This window comes from Anticarsia gemmatalis, chromosome 20, assembly GCF_050436995.1.
Source record: "Anticarsia gemmatalis isolate Benzon Research Colony breed Stoneville strain chromosome 20, ilAntGemm2 primary, whole genome shotgun sequence".
NCBI lineage: Eukaryota > Metazoa > Arthropoda > Insecta > Lepidoptera > Erebidae > Anticarsia > Anticarsia gemmatalis.
Window position 1 is genome coordinate 562,127 of NC_134764.1, and position 24,353 is coordinate 586,479.

At 33.0% G+C, this 24,353-nt stretch overlaps 1 protein-coding gene across 1 annotated transcript; it reads left to right on the forward strand.

Moving 5' to 3' along the window:
• LOC142981621 (uncharacterized) lies at nucleotides 1–24,261 on the forward strand. The gene is made up of 4 exons (XM_076127641.1): nucleotides 1–84; nucleotides 19,801–20,003; nucleotides 22,497–22,697; nucleotides 23,199–24,261. Exons 2-4 carry the CDS (start codon nucleotides 19,802–19,804, stop codon nucleotides 23,366–23,368), a joined length of 573 nt encoding a protein of 190 aa, XP_075983756.1. The 5' UTR covers nucleotides 1–84; nucleotide 19,801; the 3' UTR covers nucleotides 23,369–24,261.
• The last annotated feature ends 92 nt before the right edge of the window (nucleotides 24,262–24,353 follow it).

The following is a 24,353-nucleotide window of genomic DNA, read 5'->3' on the forward strand; positions in this document are numbered from 1 at the left end:
GATACATTCACTTAATTCAGTCAGTCAGTGTTGTGTGTCCACGCGATCAGACCTGTGCCTTACTGACACAGAGTTTTAAAAAAAGTGAGTGTTTCAATCCATATTCATATAAAATCAATCTATTATTTATACATTCTAGTAAATTTAAAAATAAGTATTTTTGTTTTTCTGTGTTGTTTTTTCTTTCAATTGTTTTCGAATGTTTTTCAATATGTGTATTCGAAATGTCATTTTATGTCATTGCGTAATTAAAACGTTTAGTTAGTGCAATTAGATTGGAATAGAAAGTACTGAGTATTAAACGATTTATCTCTGATTGTGATAAGTTTGACCGATGTTGCTCAATTGTGAGTAAACAATGGACACGTGCGGTTTCTATGTTATATAAAATTGTTTATATATTTGAGCTTTATATCGTAATATTATATTTTATACTATATTGTACTCTTTCTACATAATGTTTAGTAGTAGCACATATTACATGTTAGATGGGGACTGTTAGTTTTCTAGACTACTGTTGTTTTAGTTTTGATATTTTGGCAACTCAATTTAATTTCAAGGCAATATCGTTTATTCGTAAAGCTTATACTAATCCCAAGATATTTAATTAGCCACGGTCTATGGAGTTTTCGTTCAAAACGTTTTCAATGAAATGTTCTTGAAAATCAAATCAAGAAAACATTGTATGTTTTTTGTTCTAAGTGGTCGGCATTTCAAATATTTTGTAAGTTCATAAAAATGTTTTTATTTCTCAACGGTCTTTTTGCAATAGGAAACTGAATTAGTTTAAGTTCAAAATAACGCGAACTCGTTAACAGTTTTATGTTAATTTATATTAAATGATAAAATATTTGTATTTCTAAGAATACCTGTATAATTTGTAGTGGCGTTTTGTTTACTCTGGGATGTTTTCGGCGCCTATTAAACACGCATATTACATAGATTATTAAATGTATCTCCAGCCTTATCTTTGGACCAGGAGTAACTTTGAAGTGTAAAGGTTTTGACAGATTTTTCATCTTTACTAGATTAAAATGTCAATAGATGATTAATGTGATTGGTTTACAAATATTACCTGAGAATTAAAGAGTCGGTCAAAATTCAAACTACCTAGCTAGGATAAAATCGCCTCTAGGAGTTCAAAACCAAAATAAACTTATAAAAATGAATAAACTAATATTGGTATCTAAAAATAATTAAAAATAGTACGCTTTTGCCCAGGTATTTGACCCGGATATTTAACCTTATAATAATTTAGTTGAATAAAGAATCAACCTTGACAATTTCCAAGTATTGGCAACTAGTTTTTATCAGCCGTTCGTTTATTCTTTAAAAATGTCTTACTTCCTCGGAATTAACGTAAAATTCTATTTGTATCAGTACAAAGAAGATAAGCTAAGGTTTAGCGATAATGGCTTTTCTGGATTTCAAACTGCTATTTTTCCGAATAAGTTGTAGGCAGGGTCGATATAAAATCCAATAAATATCAAATCATTTATTCATTTAGCTCCAATGCTGGCGCTTATGATAGTCAATGATACAGAGAGTGAATTTACCGCCAGTTCGGAAGGTAAGGCCAATGAGAAGAGCTAGCAAGAAACTCCTGGCCACTCTTTTTAATCGCCAAATGGTTTTAACAATATTTTTGTTAGGTATAAATCATTGATGACGTAAGGAGCTACCAACGCTACAGAACACTCTTTATAATATACACTAAATTGAAAATTAAAATATAACTTTGTTTAGGAAGATTCAAAATCAGTTTCAATACTTTTAGAAACAGTCTTAATAAAGGAGTCTAGTTTCGTTTAACATAATATCAATATTATCTAGATGTTTCGTACAGAGATAAGGAGTTTATTATCAAAGTAATATCAGTAATTGGTTAACAAACGTTGAGCAATCATGTTGGCTAAGTGAGTGTAATAAATATGAACCGAAATACTATTAAATTAAGATCGTGCGGCTAATAGAAATTTAATTGAAGAAATTTTATTTGATAAGGATTTTCTATAGAGGCTTAACATCTCTAACCAATAGACCAAAAGTTTGGATTTAAGGCCTTAAAAGTCTTGTAATAGAAAAGATTTTATCGGAATAATTAACAAGATTGCTAAAATTATGAAGTTTACAGATGAAATAAGGAATAAGTACAATTTTGCACCAACTTAAAAAGTTTTGAAATTCAATCAGTATGACAGACTAGCGTCAATGAAGCCGTACATTGTATTAACATTCATTATGACTAAACTACCAAATAATATTGGTTCAAACTCAAAAGCCCAATAGCTCTTGGAAAATTACAATTCACCAAAAAATTACGCATAGCTCAGACCGTAATAAGCACTTGGCAACGACCTTAGCACTCAATTCGAAGGACGCACTTAATCTAATAAAACACTGTCGGTCACTATCACTCCACAACCTTTATGTGCCTGAGCCTACATGTGCCTACTTACAACATTGTAATTAGCACTATGTTACAACAGTGACCTTACAAGCACGTACTCGGCTGAGCACTTTTACAATTACATGTTTTAGTGCGTTTTGTAAAGCTGTGGTTTTCGCTGTATTGTATTTTGATTGTCGTAATATATTGATTTTCATTGATAGTCATGGGTGAAGTAATTGAATGAGTTGGGTCATTCGGACTGGGACTTTTTGTCGCAGTTAAAAGCAAGAGTTAGATTATAATATCAGCCAAGTATTAACCGGTTAACCATTAGGCGGCTTGAACAACTTTGACACTAGGTTGACCACTAACCATACGATATGAATTAATTAATTAAGATAAGAGCATGATATAAATATGTATGTTTAGAAAACTTTTCTTATATCACATTCGCGAATTTTGTAATGATTTTGGGGTGTACCTTCATCTAGATGATAAACATAATTCATCCTGAATAATTATCTAATAATTTATAAAAGAACAGTAATATCTCATACATTTAAAAAATATTGATGCAATTAATAAACTAATTTAATCTAGAAAGGACGCTTAATTTTAGAGATTATCATCTACAGATAAACAAACAGCATGGGGCCAATTTATTTACAATTGCGAATTACAATATTTACAATACAACACTTATTGCATTAAATAAATTATACAGTTCACTACAAGATTACAATTTAATCTATATTTATTTATGCCAAGTTAACCAGTAATAACTATGACTAAATTAAATGATTAAGTGTAATTTATTGAGGAAATTGCGACCGCAGACAACTTGCTAGTTTAGTTTAACTTGAAGTACTAACGTACAGAAATTTATTACAATAAAACTTAATTATAACTAACTTTTAAAAACTAAACTAAACTAGAAATAATTTAAAAAAACAAAATATTTACATACTTACAATTATACAATATATTTACAATATAAAATATGGATACAAAAGGAGTGCGTCACGCGTCGTAGAATTTCTCCTCACCATCGTCGACTGGTAACGTACCCAGAAGTTAAGTTGGATAGTTATAAAATGTTTTTACAAACATACAAAATTTGGATATTGAGTGGAAGTAGGTGTACGTTTTTATTGGATTTTGTATCTATATGTATATTTTATTGGAATCCATAGTCTTCTTTTCAGCCAAATACACCATTTTACTTTATAATATCATTAACATTAGAGCCTTAACCCTCCTTCGTTCTGGAAGAGACCCTTGCCCAGCAGTGGTTAAAAAAATCATTGTGATTAAATTCAGTCATTTTCTATTAATTTTGACTTAGAATCAAAACGTCTATGTTGTGTGTTCGACGAAACGACGAACTATGTTTTTTGTACACACATCGTGCAAATCAAAGATGTCTGTAAGTGTGCTGATAAAATATATTTGATCCAAATTCTTATCGCAACGTATTTTTTTTATATTGAAAATTGCGAGCAATATTAAAAATACTAAAAGCCATTAACAAACCCGTTTAACAGTCAAAAGAATTTCATAAAAGTTCATTTAAATGCTTTGCCAAATTAAAATTGGTGTTGTTCTAAAGGTGCTTACAGACTAAAGCCAGCACTGATTTATAAGTTGCTGTCAAGAAATTAAATTTTTACATAGAAATATCTACAAAATATATATGTCTATGTACGTATAATCACGCCTTCTTCCCATAGGGGTAGGTAGAGATTAAAGAAAAAAACACAACTAACTGCAAAATATAACTGCACTGTTTTGTCAAAATCAATAAGCACGTTCTACGTACTACCAAACAATTACACAATAACCATATATAGGCACAAAACCAAATTGATTAAGCATAGGGTTATTACTAAAAACTTATGAAACTATCACATAGCGCTTTAAGCCACTCAGAAATCGAACCTGCAATTGCAGGTCGGACCACAGATGGTGTCCTAGTGTAAAATCTCTTCAAGTGTTTATGCGAGTGTGTATATCGTCTATGAGACAAGGTCACTCTCAGTACGTTTACGTAAAGGTGAGCCGCGCATCCGGTTTGTACGCGCTGTCGTAACCTGCCCGCGTACTGCCTCACATCAACCTGCTTGCTGTGTTAGATATTATTCTATTAATTACTGATTTAGGCACTAATATATCTCTATATGCTAGAGGCTGTGGGATCCAGTGGTAGTGTTAATGACACGATCATAAAAGGTTGGGTTTGATAACCAAGTATGGTTAAGGTTTTTTTGGTTCTCAATTTCCCTTTGAAACTTAGAGACTTAGACTTCCTATTTGAAAGGAGATGACAATATTAACGGTGCACTCATATCGTAGAGTGGTAAAGGGTAAAAACGCAATGGTAAAGGGTTAAAACCTGAAGTGAAATTAATAATGGTTTGTTGTAGGAATATGTATCAGAAAAAAATATCTCTGATTTAAAATGCAAAAAAAAATTGAATTCATTTCAGTGGATTTTTATCCAGTGAAATTAATTCAAAATTTTTTTAAATCATAGATGATAAAACAGTGATGAAAAAGTTTGCGATAAACAATTATGTGACTAAAATATCTTTTTACATTTTTTGAGGGAGTCTCCATCATGCATTTGCGTGAACTAGACAATGTAGAGGATGCAAGACATAATTTGTTTCTAATGTAGGAAGATCTGGGCCTGTACCAAACTGTTGAACATACCGTATTCTTAACTTTTCATCGTGTTTTGCAGCATCGTGCTGTAAATAAGCAAGGAATGCAACAAATGTAGTAAAATATTCAGTCAGGCAGTAATTATTGTAGGCAGCGAACCGCAAACTAATTCATGCAGAAATATTGCACGAACTCGCTGTAATCACCTTTCTCGAACTATGTTGCTGTTTTGTATGTTTGTTGCTAGTATGGGGTAATACTTAGATAACTGCTATTACTTCTTTATGTAAAAGGGATGGAAGCTATTAATACTTATTTCTTCATTGGGATTTTGAACAACAGTGGCACGACAATGACTTTTCAAAGTTATTTATCTATACTAATATTATAAAGCGGAAGAGTTTGTTTGTTTGTTTGTTTGTTTGTTTGTTTGAACGCGCTAATCTCGGGAACTACTGGTTCAATTTGAAAAATTCGTTCAGTTTAGATAGCCCATTTATCGAAGAAGGCTATAGGCTATATATCATCACGCTACGACCAATAGGAGCAGGGTACCAGTGAAAAATGTTACAAAAACGGGGAAAATTATGATTCTCTTATGTGCCGCAAGCGAAGTTGCGCGGGTCAGCTAGTGCATTATAAATATTTGTCACTTGCCCTAACGGTGTAGGAAGACATTATAATGAAACTTGTCTGAGGGTTCTTTAAAACAGCTTTTGAAGGGACACAAAGTTCCTACTCGCACTTTGACCAACAGTTATAATATACACAAGACCATATAACAAGCAAATTAGCCCAGATTGTATCACCGAAATAAATGTATTTTATATAAAATTTTCCAATTGCCGAAAAAGGACCTCTTCCCGGAATAAGGTAGGGGAGTCTACTTGATTCCACCAAACAGCCTTAATACATTGACGTTACATATCTACTTTTAAGATCACCTTCACTTATATATTTTATATAGAACCTTTTATCAATACATAATATTCCCCCAATACCTGATTTAAAAGAATTCGTTGCAAACAAGCCAAACTAGATTGATACAAGTTTTTTTAAAAGAATGTCGATGAAAGAAATCAAAGGTTTTAGTGTTCAATGTGCCGCGACTTTTGAACACAAAATATTCAATAACATAGTGTTGATCGCAAGGTTAAATAATAAAAACAAAAAAACGCTTGTCATCGTTATTTTTATAAACAAAAATATTAGAGGAATTGGTGTTTTGTTTCAAATTTTATTTGACTCTCATTAGTGTAGGACAATACAATGATGTTTACTAATAAATGTTTGGCAAATTCTTTAGCAACGAGATTTTTCTTAAGCTTTGGTTGTCTTGTCGTTTCGACGCAGATTGTACCAATCGTTTAAAACTAGTCCTTTAATGTACGTCTAAGAAGTTAAAAACTGCACCTGTGTACTTCGAATTTGTTAAAATCATAAAAAAAACTAATTTGGTGGCATCAGAAAATGTATGTAGATGTACTATGGTCAATGATATTAATTTTTCTGTCTTTAGCAACCAATTCATAACAGAAAATATTCTCTTTGAATTGATAATTATATTTTTGATTTAAATAGGAATATAGCAAGATCTTTTTATACCAAGATAAGGTTAAGTTTCCAACCTATCAAACAATGCAATAAAAAACTGGCTCAGCCATAATCTTCTATTTTTCTAAACAGGTTTATAAATTCAAAGAATTTAGTTAGATGAGGTAAAATCTATAAGAGAATCGAACCAAGGCTATAAGGATCAATGGCTGACCTCCCAACCAAAGGTCATTGGTGACAGAGTGACTTGGTTAGTTAGATAATGTTGATCAGTTTTAGATTTCATTTTTGTCAAGTATTTGTTATAAATACATATTGGATAAGATGTTTCATAATAGATGATTCTCTTAAAAATGTAGTTTTGAAATACGAGAGTTGATAGTTTAGTGTCTGGTATTGGTAGGTGAGTGTTTGGGATCGATTCCTGGGCAATATTCTGGTTTAGTGTGTAGTAATAGGGAGTTCTAAGGGTTGATTTTTACGCTACCAATGTTTAAAGCCTTTTATTTTTTGTATCTTTTGAGTATTTCTATTGAAGAACATATTGTTTAATATTTCCCAAATAATAATATTGATAAAACAATTATCCTAAAATATAAAACATTCAACCGATAAAATTATTATTATATACCAAATTCTATTAACAAAGGTCAAAACTATATCAAGTCTTAACAAATGAAGCAATACAAACAATAAACAAACGCACAAGCATACAAACATACATACATACATAAAACCGTGGGAATCGTTTACAAAGTTATTGTACGCAAATAAAATTATACACTAACGAACTGGCAATTTGCTCTTACTCATAACTAATGGCGGGCGATCATTCGGAGATGACTAGGGCTGTCACATGACTAAAAATATGAAATATATAAATTAAAAACGAAATATGTCATATTACATAGATTTTTTTCAACCTTAATTCAATTCTACTAACCGACTCGCACTTGGCCAGTGTGGTGGACTCAGGGCCTAACCCTTCGTTCCAGGAGGAGACCTAGCAGTGGGACATTAATGCGTTACATTTATGTTGTTAATCCAATTCTATATGATAAGAAAATTTCCAATTGTCTATTTGCCTTTTTGAAATACATGTTTTGTATTTAATTTCACGACATTTCACTTTTCTGGCTCCAATAAAGTATATTAACTAAAAACTAAACTATTTTCATTAAGGAAACTTAAAAGCATTATTACTGAATCGGAAATCGAACCTTGAAACTTATACTAAACAGTCACAAAGACTACTGTACTTACACACCACAATGTTTCATACTCATTCACACATTGAATGCATCATAGCCGTGTGGATGCTGTAAGACACAAGATCATCTCTTAATAGCTCATCACGTTCGCTCGCGTCGTGCGCCACGTGAGCCGTTATCTGATCATTATCGTCATATCACACGCTTGTACGATTATATGTAAATATGCATCGTAGCACGATTTTGTAAATCTCGAGAGCCTTACGACGAACCTTACGAAGTTAAAAACGGTTTAAGATGACGTGTAGACACCAAAACCTAATTTTCATATACTTTTTTCTAGGCTTGTAATTTTTTAAAAAGGTAGCGGATTCCTGAAATGTTTACCAAAAATAAAACTGAACGGGGGACCATATTATTTGATAAGCTTCTCGTTTTTTGTTGTTGTTTAGCCATATTTAGCTGTAAAATTACTCAATATCAGTTAAATTTACTAGATGTTGAAAAAAAATCCAGAAAAAATTCACGACCTAAAGAAGGCACTATAAAGTTTATAAACGACTTAAAGTAGATAATATATTTTCTTCACACGTACATATAACAAATATACACTGATAAAAGGTCGGAACAGTTTTCTATTTTGTTCGTAAGACACGTAAAGTCTCTCGTCACCTTGCTCCGTGTAAGATCGAGAGCAAACACGAACTGCATTGATAATATGGGATGCGACTGTACTTCCAATGTTATGCGGTTTCTTCTTCTTATGTCTTTATTAAAAACTTTCATTTTATGTAGGGATGTGAAAACAAACAGATAATTTTATATTATTATTAATTCCTGTAGAAAAATCGTAACTCGAAATATGTACTCATTTTAGAAGCGAACGCGTTGATGTCTTTTGTTTGGAGCTAATTACATATAGTCAATTTTAAATGAGTTCGTACTTAAAATATTATAATTTTATAAATAAAAAACCACCTCACTTTTTATTTTTAATAAATAATTATGTAATAAATAATTAGTTACGATTTCATTACTTTTCAAAACATCAAATTAGCAGCTTTTTTCTGTTTTGTTTTATAAAAAAATCTGCATAATATAGCCATTTCAATGTAATGTCATAATTTTTTATTTTGGGTTTTCTAACTTTTTTTTAGTATCTTTTTACTGTTACCTAACAATCCTCCAAATTAGTAACTTAACCCAGACTCTTTATATAATTTAATCATTATTTATTACATTACATATTAACGTTCTAAAAATGCCATGATTTAGGACTATTTCGGAGTCAAGATTTAAAGGAACATTTATATTCACCATATGAAAAAACCTTAGTTAAGCAACTGAAGCTTTATCTTTCAGCTTGGTTTTACTTTTAAAGACTCTCTGTCTCAGGACACATCTAACTTTAGGACATTTGTTAATCTTGCATCCATTTTTGGGTCAAATATTTTTTAAATCTGGCACCTTTTTTGAAACGTGGTGATGCCCCAGCCCTACAAGATGTTCCGCGCAGGTTGCTCAACGCTGAACCAGAGAGTGAGGCAACCGGCGATAACATCTAACACGCGTGTTGCAACCATTGTACTCAACACTTTTTGCACTGTATTATATTGTTTGGAGTACACTTGGGCACGATTAAATTGGCTAGTATTGAAAATTAATTGTTTTTTAAACAATACATAATAAAAAAATATCTTATAATAATCTTTCTGATTGTTAATCTGTCACGTTAGCTATGTCGTTTCGGATGTAGAGTAACAAACACCCCGAGTTTTTTTTAAATATGAAACGAAAATTTGGATTTCAAATACGTGTCAATATTGTGAGAAGAAATGCCTCTAAGAATGTTTACAGTTTTAGTCGGAGTTACAATAAAAAACAATTAAAAAAGTAAAAACAAAATAATTTATATTATACAGCAAGATTTTTATGATTTAATTCTAAACTTAAATAGCTATAACAACACAACTCGTTTTAAAATTGAACACTTAATTTTTCTATTTTTCCAAAAAGACGGCTACTCTAACCACTGCGCTATATTAATGTAACGCATAACTACACAAGTTACACATATATTTGCACTCAAGTGTATCCATTACATAGTTTGTAGAATGTGTAGTGTTAATTGCACTGCAGTGTACGGAACGCACTTAATGTTATAATTAAACTTGCACGAACGTACATTAGACGTGCTATTAGTTTCTTCACTATGGGCTTAGTCTTTTATGATAGTGGTTCGGCTCTGTGAGTTTGAAATATTTTTCTATGTCGATGTAAGATAAAGTCTTGTGTTACTGCGAAATTATCTATTCTGTAACTTTGGTTTAATAGATGATATAGGACATATTGCAGTTTACAAAATACGAAAGTGTCAAAATAATTGCTATCTTTTCAGATAGCAATTATTTTGATACTTTCGTATAACCTCTCGGAATAACTCTTAATAAATTTCCACTCTATTTAACTTAATAATGACACAATGCTGGACAAGTCTTCGACGAGAGCTAAGTCAGGGTCTAACCTGACCAAGTCTTCTTCTTCTTATCGTATGGTTAGTGGTCAACTTAGTGTCAAAGTTGTTCAAGCCGCCCAAAGGCCTTCGACGTGACCAAGTGCGGGTTAGGGACTGTGTGGGATACACCTTTCAATTTAATCAACATAAAAATAATTGAAGCAAAGTGCAAGCTTATTAGTAACAACTATTGAAGGAAGTCACAAAATTTGCTTTGTGTAAGGATCAAACCTACTTCACTCACTGCTACACACTTCATCGCAGTGTATTGTGATTAACGCGCAAACAGCTGTGTCACAGATAGCATCTGCAAAATACGGAAATACTTGAACGGCTCACATAGCTATCTGCACATCTCACAAACATGTATTGTGTGGGAATCGAACCCACGATACAGTGCAATATGACAATGCACACCTGACACAAATGCCACTGACTAACTCATCAATATTAATCAAAATGAAGAAGACCATATTTAAAACAATTATTTTGATACTTCCCACAAAATTACACTTAATTATATACAGTAGGTGTTAAAAACTAATATAATTAAGAAATAAATCATTCATGAGTTGTAAATCATCTTTCATGTTTGTATGTAAATGCTGCGCCCACTTTGATGTAAACAGTAGGATGAGTAGATGAGTCAAAATGATAATTTATCCGTGGGGTGTGAACGGTAGGCGGGGTATGTTGAATAAGACCTCAAGAGTAAGCGATGGCACATATATATAATAATAATAATAATGTTCTCCTAGCTGATATCTGGCTACAGCGGCTAGTTTCATTAAAGCTCAAACATTTGACTTTGTTTATAGTGTCCAAGTGAGTGCACAATACACAAATACACTCTCTATTCCATCGCTCTCATATCCCGCATCGCATAGACAGTACTGTCTCAAATAAGACCACTGAAAGCTTTACGTGCTCTTCGAAATACGGAGGTTAACGACCTCTTCATAACTCCGAGAGTTTTTAAACTGAAACACTCATGGACATTTTTGCTAGTCCAACATTGGATTCGAACCCGTGACCTCTTCGCAGACGATGCTTATAGTGGCTTATACTACTAACATGCTACTATACCGATGGAAAACAAATGCGAATGAAGTCTATAACATTTACAAGCATAACGTACTAGGAAACATTGTTATAGTTAATTATACAGCCACAGAGTCAATCGGGCATCAAACACGCGAACACATTACATCGGCAATCGTCTATTAAATACTTTATGACCGTGTAAATAGTTACCTCTATGGAAGTATATATCACGTATATCACGGCATTTGATTCACTAGTCAGGTAAAGCGCTATAACATTTTTTTGTTGGAATTTTGTTGACACTAGTTGACCGCAGTTGGCTCTTGCGTCATTTGGGTAAAAGGAACAATACGTAAAGCTGTTGATTTTTGAAAATAGGATAGCTGCCATTTTACTTTAGATCCTCCAATATATATTTTTTTCAATTTAACCAATCTATTCAGTGAAGTCGTGACAGGTTATAAGACTGACAGACATATACACTTACCTTTTTTAAAATATGATAAGTGTGAATTAGTCTGAAGTCTAGTGACAGAGGCTTTAGGTAATAAGGTGTGTTCCCTGTTACGTAAGACCAACCTAATATGATAGAGCGGAAAATTGGTAAGAAAATTCGAAGTACTAGTAACTGATGATTCATTAAACATACAACTTTATTTCACGAACATCAAACCCACTATCACTATGACCAAACCATGTATAATTGAGTTACAATACGTTGACATTTAGTGGGTACTATTACTTCATTTAGCGCGAACATAACAATGCACTTACATAACCACAGTACGGTAACGTTACAAAAGATTGATCACACTCGTAACAATTGCGTATAAAACATCGATACTGAGGTTTTATAAAAGGTTTGAGGTATTGAATGCACGTGTGTAATAAAAATGTGGCTACTTACCTGCCTAGGTTAAACAATTTTAATTTCACATGTGGACAAACGTCAAAATAGGAGAAGCCCTGAAGAATTTGCCAACTACTGTCTACTGTAAACTGTATATTACTGAACAATATTTCACGTAAAAAATCTCGTTGCATGTTTATAATATTATCAAATGCAGTAGATATACACACGTTCATCCATATTTAAACCCTATCAGGATCATTATTAGGAAAAAAATGCTTTTGTGTAGTCTCATGTTCTTTGACTATCTTCATATCAAATTTCGTCGATATCGGTTCAGTCGTTTAGCCGTAAAAGGGTACCAGACAGACTCTCCGACTTTTAACATTGCTATGGTATAATACGAGAATTAACGTGATCGACTAAATAATACTAACTTTAATTTTCTCGGCGTTGCGGCGCATTTTAATATTTTAGTTTTGTGACTTTCTTAAGTTCAATACTTAAATAAACTAGCACACAATACTAAAACTACTTTGAATTTAGGTGTTTCTAAGTCACCAAACTATTTGTCAACTGCCTCCAAGCTATATCAAGACTAATCCTATCACAATTGCACTACAAAGCCTTAAGGCACATTCTCTTATCGCTATCACTAAAGATCTAGCAACACTTTCAATATCACAACTGCACAAGTTCCGTATCTAACCGGTGTATGTGCACCTGTGTGTGTCATTGTGTGCTATTTATAGATGCTAATGTGATTTGGGCCTTTCGAATGCGTTTGCACGAGCAGTTGTGTTCGTTATGAGGTCTTAGGTTTGATTTCCTAGTCAAGTATAGTGATTATAGGGATATTGGGCAATTCTATCAAGACTGAAAGTCCTATCACAATTGCACTACAAAGCCTTAAGGCACATTCTCTTATCACTATCACTAAAGATCTAGCAACACTTTCAATATCACAACTGCACAAGTTCCGTATCTAACCGGTGTATGTGCACCTGTGTGTGTCATTGTGTGCTATTTATAGATGCTAATGTGATTTGGGCCTTTCGAATGCGTTTGCACGAGCAGTTGTGTTCGTTATGAGGTCTTAGGTTTGATTTCCTAGTCAAGTATAGTGATTATAGGGATATTGGGCAATTCTATCAAGACTGAAAGTCCTATCACAATTGCACTACAAAGCCTTAAGGCACATTCTCTTATCGCTATCACTAAAGATCTAGCAACACTTTCAATATCACAACTGCGCAAGTTCCGTATCTAACCGGTGTATGTGCACCTGTGTGTGTCATTGTGTGCTATTTGTAGATGTTAATGTGATTTGGGCCTTTAGAATGTGTTTGCAAGTTGTGTGTTGGTTATGAGGTCTTAAGTTTGATTTCTGGGTCGAGACAAGTGTTTAAAGGGTTTTTAATATTTTTGGTAGTGTTCAATATTGGGCAATTTTATGTCTTTCTGATAAACGACTGAATAAGTAAGAATATAAGGAATACTCTAGTATTTCTTTAGCAATATGGGGCTAGAATATCCTATTTAAGGGCATTAATATTATGAATTGTTAATACAATTTTTCCAATTTTTTTCTGGCTCAGGCGTAAATTCAGAAAAAGTTATAACAAATAGAAAACTTGTTTATAAGTTGCTTGTACGATGTGTTACTTCACTGTTAGAATAAGTGATAGTAATTTCTAATACACAGTCATAATTTCCAAAAAATATTGTTGCGTTATCAGTAAACGGTCGACATTTTGCGTGGGAGTTGAATGCTAATATTACTTGTCAAACAAAAAACCCACTGATTTCATTTTAATGCAATTCTAAAATACATTTTTGCATTATGAAAAAAAAGACCCACGCAAGATCCTACGTCACAAATATTTGCCCTTGCGGGTATCGAACACGTGACTCTGCGGTCACACTCAATATTTCCACTTACATTGTAAATTTACTTTCAATCAATAAACGTTTCAATCAAGGTAATTGTGTCGACATTAGCAATTGGTCCAAGTTTGAATCCTGTGTGAGGCTAATATTTTAAAGTTTATAAAATTAATGTCGTTTGTGTGTGTCGAAATGTTTTATACCAGTTTTTGCTTGCTGATATTGAATAGATGTGGCATTTTTTATTTATAAATTACGTGCCATTTGTACATGATTGCTCTTTACAATTTACAAAAAAAATTCTTGGGTGCAAGAAATTTAAAAAAATCTATATACTTATGTACATAAATATTATACACATATAATGGCCTGTCGTACCTGATAGTGTAAACAGAAATGCGTTAAAATTGTAATGTAAGAACTTTATTGGTAAAGGCCTCTTCCCTGAGGTTCCAGTTACAAACATACAAACAACGAAAATAGCATAAAGCCACCAAACAACTATTTGGGGCTAATACAAATATATTTTTCGGCATCAGAATCAAACCCGCAGCAGTGGCGTGGCAACAACCTTAACTACTGCACCGCAGAACATTAAATAAGTTTCCACTTTCATTGAAAAAAAAAAATGTCATTAAAATCCAAAAATAACCGCGTTATAATTTAGTTGCAGTGTTATTATGTGTGTGTGTGTGCAAAAGTGAGTGTAGTGCTAAGTGGTCAAGGACGCGGCCTACTGTAGCCGGTTCGATACCCGGCGCCAATTGATGAACTGTAACGTCTGGATAGCGTCTCGTGTTGTAATATTACGACTGTTTGTTTAAGAGAGGTTTGGTAGAAGTCTAAATGTAGTGAGGAAAAAAACCGTTGTAATAATGAGTTTATAAAACATACTAGTAGTGCCCTGCAGGTTCATTTACGTTTTAATTCTATCTTACTCATGCAATTAGTTATAATTTGTTATTATAAAATTTAGTATAGATTAACATCATTAAACTTAAAAGAAACAAACTTATACTCTTTCACTGTTGGGCAAGGCCCTCCTTCCCAAAGGTGAGAGAGGGTAGGGAGTAGGTTGAGATAATCATGTTGTTCAACTTTAGTTAGAGACGGTGTTCTTTAAATTATGATTTTGAGTGAAAATGACTTTATTCTGATATAGAGTAGAAGTTCTTTATAATGTGTAATGTCCACGACAATATTCACTTTAACTAAACAGTGAGTAAATCCATAAAACCTGCAGTTTTAAATTTTCTATGATTTTACTACTTCTCATATCTAACAGAAAAACAATAACAAAACAACTTAGGTATTTTATTTTATTTACCCATAGATACATATCAAACACCTGAAGCGGATCTCAAAGGTAATAAATAACACATTCTATTAACACAACTGCGCACTTAACACGTACTTATTTACTTGAGAACCATCTCCAATGATCTGAACAATAAGTCTTAACTTACGATCATATTCTATTACTGACAATATGCTATAAACAATGTAATAAACTGTTGTAATTACTATAAAAGTTTATTACACGGAAAAACTAAGAATATTGCTCATTCAGTAATTAATGGCTTGTTGTCTAGTACCTATGATGCGCTCACCGATCGGTAAAGAATTAGAGAAATTGCATGCGGACATTTTATAGATGGGTAGCGTCTTGTTAGTATTTGAGCTTAGTGGCTGTCATGAATTTGTTAAGGCCTGATATTAAGGCCTGTATCGTAATCAGTATTTTAATGAAAAAAAATGATAATCAATGATTTATTATAAAAAAATAGTAAATAAAAACACTTGGTGACTAAAAAGAGTGCTTGTTCCATTCTCATTGGCCCTAACTTCTTGCCTGACAGTCAATTCAATAACTATACTTCAAAAATCATAAGTGCAATTTTCATATGTCATTGAATGATTTACTTTTGAACCCAACAAATGTTTAGATCATGGAGGTAGAGGGCCTCTCACATTTGATCAGTAATTGTGTTATGTATTAAGGTCATATTACCACACACTGGGCAATGATCCAAATATTATGCTACTACAAAGCCCACTTGGGGTTTTCTCTCAACAAAACAAATTACGTCATGAATTTATTAAGCTTTATAGTTCATGAGCTCATCTACGTCGAAAGAATTCCCCTGATTTTATACCATAACTTATTTGAAGGTAAGAGGTAGCTTGGTAGCGCTTCGAAGATTTTAATATCTGCCTCGATATCTTTTTAATCTTTTTTCTAATTTTCTTCTTCTTTATCTTGTCCTGATCCCTGGTTTAGGGTAGTCGGTACAACATATTATTATTTTCTTTCTCAAAACATGGTGTAAAGAGATTTTGTTTTGATTTGTCTTTCGAGAAAAACATCTTATTTTCAATATCCATCAACATAAAACCACGACGTACTCGTATGACCTTATGAGCTAAACAATCAGTAATTATAATAATTCTACGATTAGGCTCTAAATCCAGTGATGACTACATGATTGTAGATATTTACATACTGTTATTGGTATATAAGAGGCGTAGAAGCTTATGTACTTTATTGTTTATAAGTTTTTCTCTTACGTATATACGTAAATATAAATGTCCTCTGGGCCGTAACTTTGCCCGAAAAACCTTCAATTTAAACAAAGAAAAAAATTGAGTTTACTATTGATCTTTTTTAATTTCTATAAGAATATTTCTCAATTATTGCCCGGATTTTGGTAACGGGCTTGTATGCATTTTAACAGGCGTGATATTATGTATTTACAAATACTGGTTTTAAAGGAAACGGTTATTCGCTTGCCTGAATTTTATACAAAACCGCGCATTGTGAATAAGTATTTGAAATCGTACTTGTAAAAGTTGAATTGCAATTAATGTTGAATGTCTAATTAAGAGTGTGTACAGTCAGAGGCAAAAATACATATTTTTGACGCCGATTGTACTTTTATGTACTTTTATTTTATATCAATAATTAATATAATATAATATAATTACCTAGAACTTTATTAATATGATTATGGACTCCATAATATAAATCTATTAATTGTCACCTATTTTAAGATGTCATCACATTAATAAGTATTTGTGGTTTTTCAAATTAAAGGAATTAGTAGGTCAAGTTATAATGCAAATGTCAATCATTTTAACAGATTAGGATAATCTTTGTTGACCTTTATGAGTGATAGTCATCTGTTAACTTATTATTAACATTCTAACCTTTTACCGAAGCTTTACGGCGTATTTAGTGGTAACGAGAATAAAGTTAAAAAATCTATTGGTTTAACTGTTAAGAAAACATGTGGGGAATACTTGTACGCTCAAAAATGGTTCGTTCAATCTATTATGTACTAAGTAGTGTATACATTTAGACGTTTTAGTTTAATACATTAAGCATACACCTGCACTCGGGGCGGAGTGAGGGTTACGTGGGACTCTTCCGCCAGTAGGATGTACCAAGAGAGACCTTATACATAGGAGACCACTGTCTCTTTATTTTAATATATTTACTTTATATTTACCCTCTCCACTTTGATCTGTTCTCGATATCATCTTCAGTCACAATTATTTAATTATCTGTTAATTCTACTTTATTTTACTTCTAGACGGATATGCTTAAATTTTAATATTTTGACTTAACAACATTGATTATCTCGACTAAGAAATAATACCGACCTGCCAAGCAGCCACATAAGGGAAGTATATAAAAAAATAATAATATATTGTACAATTGTAAATATTTTCTTTCTTGTTAATTATGTTCATATTTTAGTTAGTTTAGTATAATATTTTATTAATGTTAAAAGTATGAAAAAAGTTTTTCAGTAAGTATATAAAATCTCTATTAATATGTATTTATATAAACCTATACTTACACAATAAATCAATATCCCATTGCGTTGCTTAATGTATAAAGTAATGGTTTCAGGTGCGCAGGCGCCGATAATCATACGTTCGGTGTTGTGTTACACCGCCAGAGGGCCTTAGAGTAACCGAGTTTAAAGCATTACAGCCGTTTAGATAATGATACAAGAAATAGTACGTAATAATAACAGCGATATATTTACGGGAAATATGGTTTGAATCGTATATTTTAGAATAATATTTTAAGCTAGCTGACAATTTGGCAATGAATAGTTCAGGAACTTTGCGTTTTTGCAATAATTCTTAAACACTAGCTGTCTCCGTGACGTACTATTAGGGCTAGTCACTACCAGCTGTTATCTAAATTGATAAAGCGACTGTCTGCGCACCAACTACTGCGGCTACACGAGTCATCAAGCCTTTTCGAAGCACAACAAACGTATGTTTAACGTAACGTATGTTTCGAAACATAACAGGCTCAGATCAATTTTGCCTAAGTGACACTTATTTCAATAATAATAATTTATTTATTTATTGCTGATGCATTGCTATTCCTTGAGTTCTCTAACCACGTTGGTCAAATAGAGTTTTGGGTCTAAGCATTCCTTTAAGGTTTGTGTTAAAAATTGACACACTAGTAGTTATCAACATCACTGATCGTATACACACCAGAAAGCTTCTGCTGATAAAACCAGGCTATTACTAACATAGTGACGTCACATTGTAACGTGAACGTCCGCGTGTTGAGTGGCCGCTGCGCATGCGCATCAGTAAAGGTCATGTGAACAGGTTCCGATGTACGTCGCGGCTAACAGCAGATTCCTTTGACGTGACTTATTTTATCTTAGACGATGTTTCTTAAGAAAAGGTTGTATAGACATATTATCTTTTACATACATAGGTAAATCAAAGTCCAGAGGGCTAGACTGCAATTATCGAATGCCACTTGCTACAATCCTTGCAACAATGGGACAATATTCTGTATTCAACAGGAACACCGTCTTTTAACCGTCGATGAAATAGCATAGTTATATAGTTAAATTTGAATACAACGAATTACTTTAGTTATTTTACAAAAATCTGTCCAAACAAACCGTTGTCACTTCATGTAAAAATGTTAATGAATAAAAACAAAAAATAGAAATATGAAGATTTAAAGTTTGCCTTCTGCTGCGGTTGTCATTTGTATCCCCAGAGTCGATTTGTTATTATTGACTGGTCAAATAAAATATACTGGTATTTATTAAAACGACAAATGTTATTTATTTATTTTACCTGTTAGTTGTTAGTAGGTTTTGAATGTTATTTGAGAAGGTTGGGTCTTGAGTTCATAAATTATGGATTGCCCTTTATACCTGCAAACTAAGTTTATTTAAAACCTGAATATTTTACCAAAAGTTTTATAGTTTTGCAAAGGTTTTGACGTTTACGATCTAACTACCTGGGCATATTTAAAAATAAATATGACGGTTAACATTATTTGGGATTAAAAATAAATTCGAAAATCTTGCTTATTGCCCAATTATAAATTGTGATTATAGCATTCCACGTTCTGTAATGTTTTGTAAGCAGTAAATGGTGTTGAAAAAAAACTGAAAAGAATCCATATTCAACTACGGATCATCAATATCGAATTCTTGTGCAAAATTTCATGGTAATTGGTTTAAGAGTTTAGTTATAACGCGCCACAATTTCGCATTTATAATATTACATTTAGATTGTGATTGGGAGATTTACAGATGATACGGAATTTAGGAGGAAAAAGGGAAGGCTTTTCGCCCAAAGAGGTTACAATTACAGCTTATTAAACTCTCGTCCCTTTACTTTCCAGAATGCTGTACCCCACGCTACTCCTGGCGTCTCTGGCGCTGGTCAGCTGCGACGTGTCCCACCTGCAGGGCCAGTACGAGGAGCACGAGACCACGCCCGCGCCGCCGCCGAAGCCCTACGTGTTCTCCTACACGGCTGGACGGTATCCCGGACATACGGACAGACAGCACACTGAAGTTAGCGATGGCAGTGGGGTGGTTAAAGGTAATTAGTCTTACTATTAATTGTACAGTTTAAATGGTTAAGTTAATTCGTTGTCAAGATTGCAATTAGATGATTTCCAAACATAAAAAGTTAAGACTTTTTAGTACTGTAGTAGAGTGTTATGTTGTAAGAACTCTCTTTTATATTAACAGTTTGATGTTTTAAAAGCTTCGAAAACACACTTTTATTTTGTCAGACCGCATTTTTTTCGTACTAAAACATAATTTTTTTTTACTTATCTTTAAATAACAGATAACCCGGTTTTCGAAACAAAAATACTTCTATACTTATACATACATACAGAGAACAAAGATATGTAGGAAATAATACTTCTATAGGTGCATTTACAATGAACCAGCCATTTGTCTTAAAATTATAATATATTACAATTACACTGTGTTACATACAAAACCTAGGTACTAAATCCTAATGCCCTAACAAAGCGACACAAACCGACTTTCTAATTGTAGACTAATAACAAGGAATTTGCGTAAATTCTCGTTTCACATACATTATCTGATCGAAGTTTACTATAAGGAAGAGAAACTGGAGCTTAGTACTGTTTTATGATCTCGTATATATCAGCTACTGTGTTGAAATATGTCTGTCTGTTTGCACATTGTGTGGAAACTACTGAGTTAGTTTTGATAGGGCTTTATACTACGACATATAGACGACAGTTTTCTTCGCCGATTTCATAGTACAGTTGTGTTGATAAACGGTACTTATCTTTTCAGTATGCTTTATTCTTCGAACTGCTTCTTATACTGACTCATTGTAGTGTCTCACTTCTATTTCTGGATAGGATTACTATTAGTGACAATTGGGTGAGAGAGGACTCGGGGCTGATGTAGCTCAATCTAGTTGTTAGTTCTTACTTCCAAAAAGTGCTCGGCCATCACGGTTAAATTACTTTAATATAACAAGGACGATACTATGGTTCTTAAGCCTCTCTTCTCTTGTGATTTTTGTTTATTAAATAAAGTATCTACCGCGACTAAGCATCAAATGATATAATTGTTCAAGTAGAGCCTTAGGCAAAAGCTAGTCAGAAATATTCATGACACGTTTACAAAAGTAAAGCCCAATTACTTGTATATACGATTGTACGTGAGATTGCACAAAGTTCTGTTCAATTTGTATTCTCAAGAAGTATTTTAAGATGTTAGTTTCCTAGTTTTTAACTATTTATATCGGCGTCAGAGTAGGTTTTTTATATAGAAGTTTTTTTTTTGTCTGGGTGTTTGTTGAATACCAAGTGCATAGGACTCGCAATTGGTATTTTTTTGTAGATTACGCATAATACTGTGATTATGAGAGCTGCTACATACATATATCTCTCAGGCTCTTTACAGCAATATTTTAAATAGAACCTATGTTTAGTCACTAATCAAAACATATTTAATTAAAATAGAATTATGTGTGTAACAAATCATGTGATTATTGTTAAAGGATGATTTCTATGGATAACGACATCCTTCTGTGGTCACAAACACTATCATATTAAATACTAATCAGTCAACCATCAACGTTTACCGTAACCGAGACCCATTAATACAATCTCAATTGACACTTTTAATTTATATTAGTATTATATTAGGTCGAGGAAAAAAACTTTTCACATTATAGTATGTATGAAGTTGTATTAAAATCTCTTTGGCTTCAAGAATCACAAATGAGTACACGGTTCATAAGGTTTCTTTCAGTGAGCTCGTGAGGTACCCAAATATCGAGCTTTTCTGTGTCGAGAAAAGATTTTATTACTTACAAGTTTATACATACTATAATGCGAAAAGACTTTTTCCCCGACGTAATATGTTTGTTAGACCTTCATTAATCAATATTGACATTTTCAATTCCAATAGTAATTAACTTTGATATTGAATAGAGAGGTCCCTTCACTGTTTCACTTAAAACTTTATACCTTGAAGCATTTACCTTGCTTGCAAAAAGTAACAGAATTTTATAACTCAAATACTTGTAACTTAATTGGGGTGATTTATCAAACATTAACGTTTCTAGATTTAATCTCTACTGAGGTTATTAAGTGTTTAATTTTACGACACAATTAATTATTTTACTAGACGTTGCGAAATCTTGGATTCGTAACACAAATCCGGGATTTTTTTGGGTCCATCCCACTAAATATTCGATTGAATTGTCCAGTAATATAATCAATTGTTTATTACTCCCACTGACATTCATGACGATCTCACTAACGATGTGACTAGTGGAATAGACCGTTTTTCTAATTATTTTTCTACGTTAAATTGATTATGACTCCGCTTCTAAAATGAAACAGGAAAATATAAGAGGTACAGACATTATGTTTAAAAAAATGTTATTTATTTTTATAAGTATTTAAGTACGTTTATCAGTTATCTGGTTACCATAGTACAAGCTATGCTTAATTTGGAATCGTGTGTAAGTTATCCATAAAAAAAACCTATGTTAGTATGTCTCAGTGCCTAAAGCTGCTTTTATATATTCCAGGTTCATTCTCATACGTAGACCCTCGCCAGAAAGTCCGCACGGTGGAGTACGTGGCGGACAAGGAGGGCTTCCACCCGGTGCTGAGTGACGAGCCTCCGGAGCACCCCGCTGACTCCGAGTCAGTCGCCAAGGCCAAGGACAGGCACTACCAGCTGTACGCCAAGATCGCTGAAGACCACGCACAACACCCTTATCCTGATGGTGAGAAAACCACTATACTTCTATTATCGTAAGAATTATGTAATGGCCAACTTTTGACAACTGTTACCAGTTTTTCTGCAAACTTTTCCATTGGAAAGATTTTATTACAGTACAATGGTTATTCATAGGTAAACTATCTATTTGGTAACCTACGAAATAATCAGAGGTTCCGGATAAGATTGATATGGCTCTACGTTCTTTCCGAAGAAAACGGGTCTTTGGTTTAGACGGTGTAGTCCCATCTTCATATACTTTTTTTTTAAATAACTGGATAAGTTTTTCAAGGGAATCTCGCCTGGCTTGAGGGATTACAGAAATAATTTTCGGAAACTAAAGGTAATTAATTGATATTCATGAATGCCCAACCATTCGCTAAAGATATGACAGAATACCGCTTGAAAGAACCCTAACAAAAGTCGAGCTAAAGAGAGAAAAAAAATCCATTGATCCCTTTCAACAGTTTTCCATACAAAACTATAACACATTATTTTTACATTACAGCGCAAGCAGCTAACGCACCCCGTGAATCCGCCGCCGTAGCAGCAGCGAGAGCAAAACACGCGCAACTCTTCAGAGTGATCGCTGAACAGCACGCCAGGATCGCAGCCGAGAGGGAAGCACTCCTCAGGGAGGAGGAGGAGAAGCAGCACCTACAGGAACTGGGACAGTAGACCTCCAAAGATCAGCAAATATGGTGTAGCAGAAACTATGAAAAAACGCTCTAAAATTCTTCATAGCCCATGAAGAAGTTAAATACATAAGGTCCAAATTTGAGATGGGATAGCGGAATGAATTGTTAGTGACAAAAAGATTTTATTATTATTGCGACATGTTACAAGTACAATTTGTTTGACAGTAAGCAATAAGTGGTAGAATGAGTTGTCATGTCGTTAGTACAGAATTGGGTCTTTATCCTACTACTCTGCTTCTGGTTATGGTGGAATAGCCTACCAAGTATAAGAATGCCAATTGTAACTGGTACCAGTTGGTATTGGTATCCTCGTGCTTTGTAAACTGTAGTAATAATAACATATCTTATTCTTCCTAAATCTTCATTCCGCTGGTAAAAAATAACGGACTTTTGCGGACAATTTATTTATCGAAACATAGTTTTCTAATATAAATTGTGTGGAAATAAAGTCATACTGCTAACCATATTTGACAAATTCCAACGAATGCAGTGGTACTCACAAAATTGATGAACAATTTGTATGTAATTAAGTATTTATGTAATTGTGGAAGGAATAACTCGCATATAGAACAATTTATGCTGTGGTAACATTCTTTTTTATTATTTTTATTTGTGGCAACATTTGTGCAAAATATTTTTTTATAATTTTATTTTTTGTTTTTTTTTAGTTAATTTGTGAATAAACTGAATTTCATGTAAGTTTTTGTATATAACTATTAAATGTAGGCATAATACCAATACTCTCTCGATTGCCATATTAAAACCAATTTGATATTATTTCTAGATATGTATTAAGATTAAATTTTGTATTTTTGTACTTAATGTTTTATATGAAAATGTCTCATTATTAAAAAAATATTTAATAGTTATAAACTATTTTTATTTACCTGCAATACACAAGGCGCCCATAGCCAGTAATTGCGCTCACCGGTCGGTAAACTATCTGTGGGTGAAGCAACCATTGG

Excerpts from the sequence above, each read along its gene's own strand:
- LOC142981621 (XM_076127641.1), top strand. The coding sequence starts at position 19,802 with ATGCTGTACCCCACGCTACTCCTGGCGTCTCTGGCGCTGGTCAGCTGC. Across the intron at positions 20,004-22,496 it reads TGGCAGTGGGGTGGTTAAAG|GTTCATTCTCATACGTAGAC; the intron begins GTAATTAGTCTT and ends TATATATTCCAG. Across the intron at positions 22,698-23,198 it reads ACAACACCCTTATCCTGATG|CGCAAGCAGCTAACGCACCC; the intron begins GTGAGAAAACCA and ends TTTACATTACAG.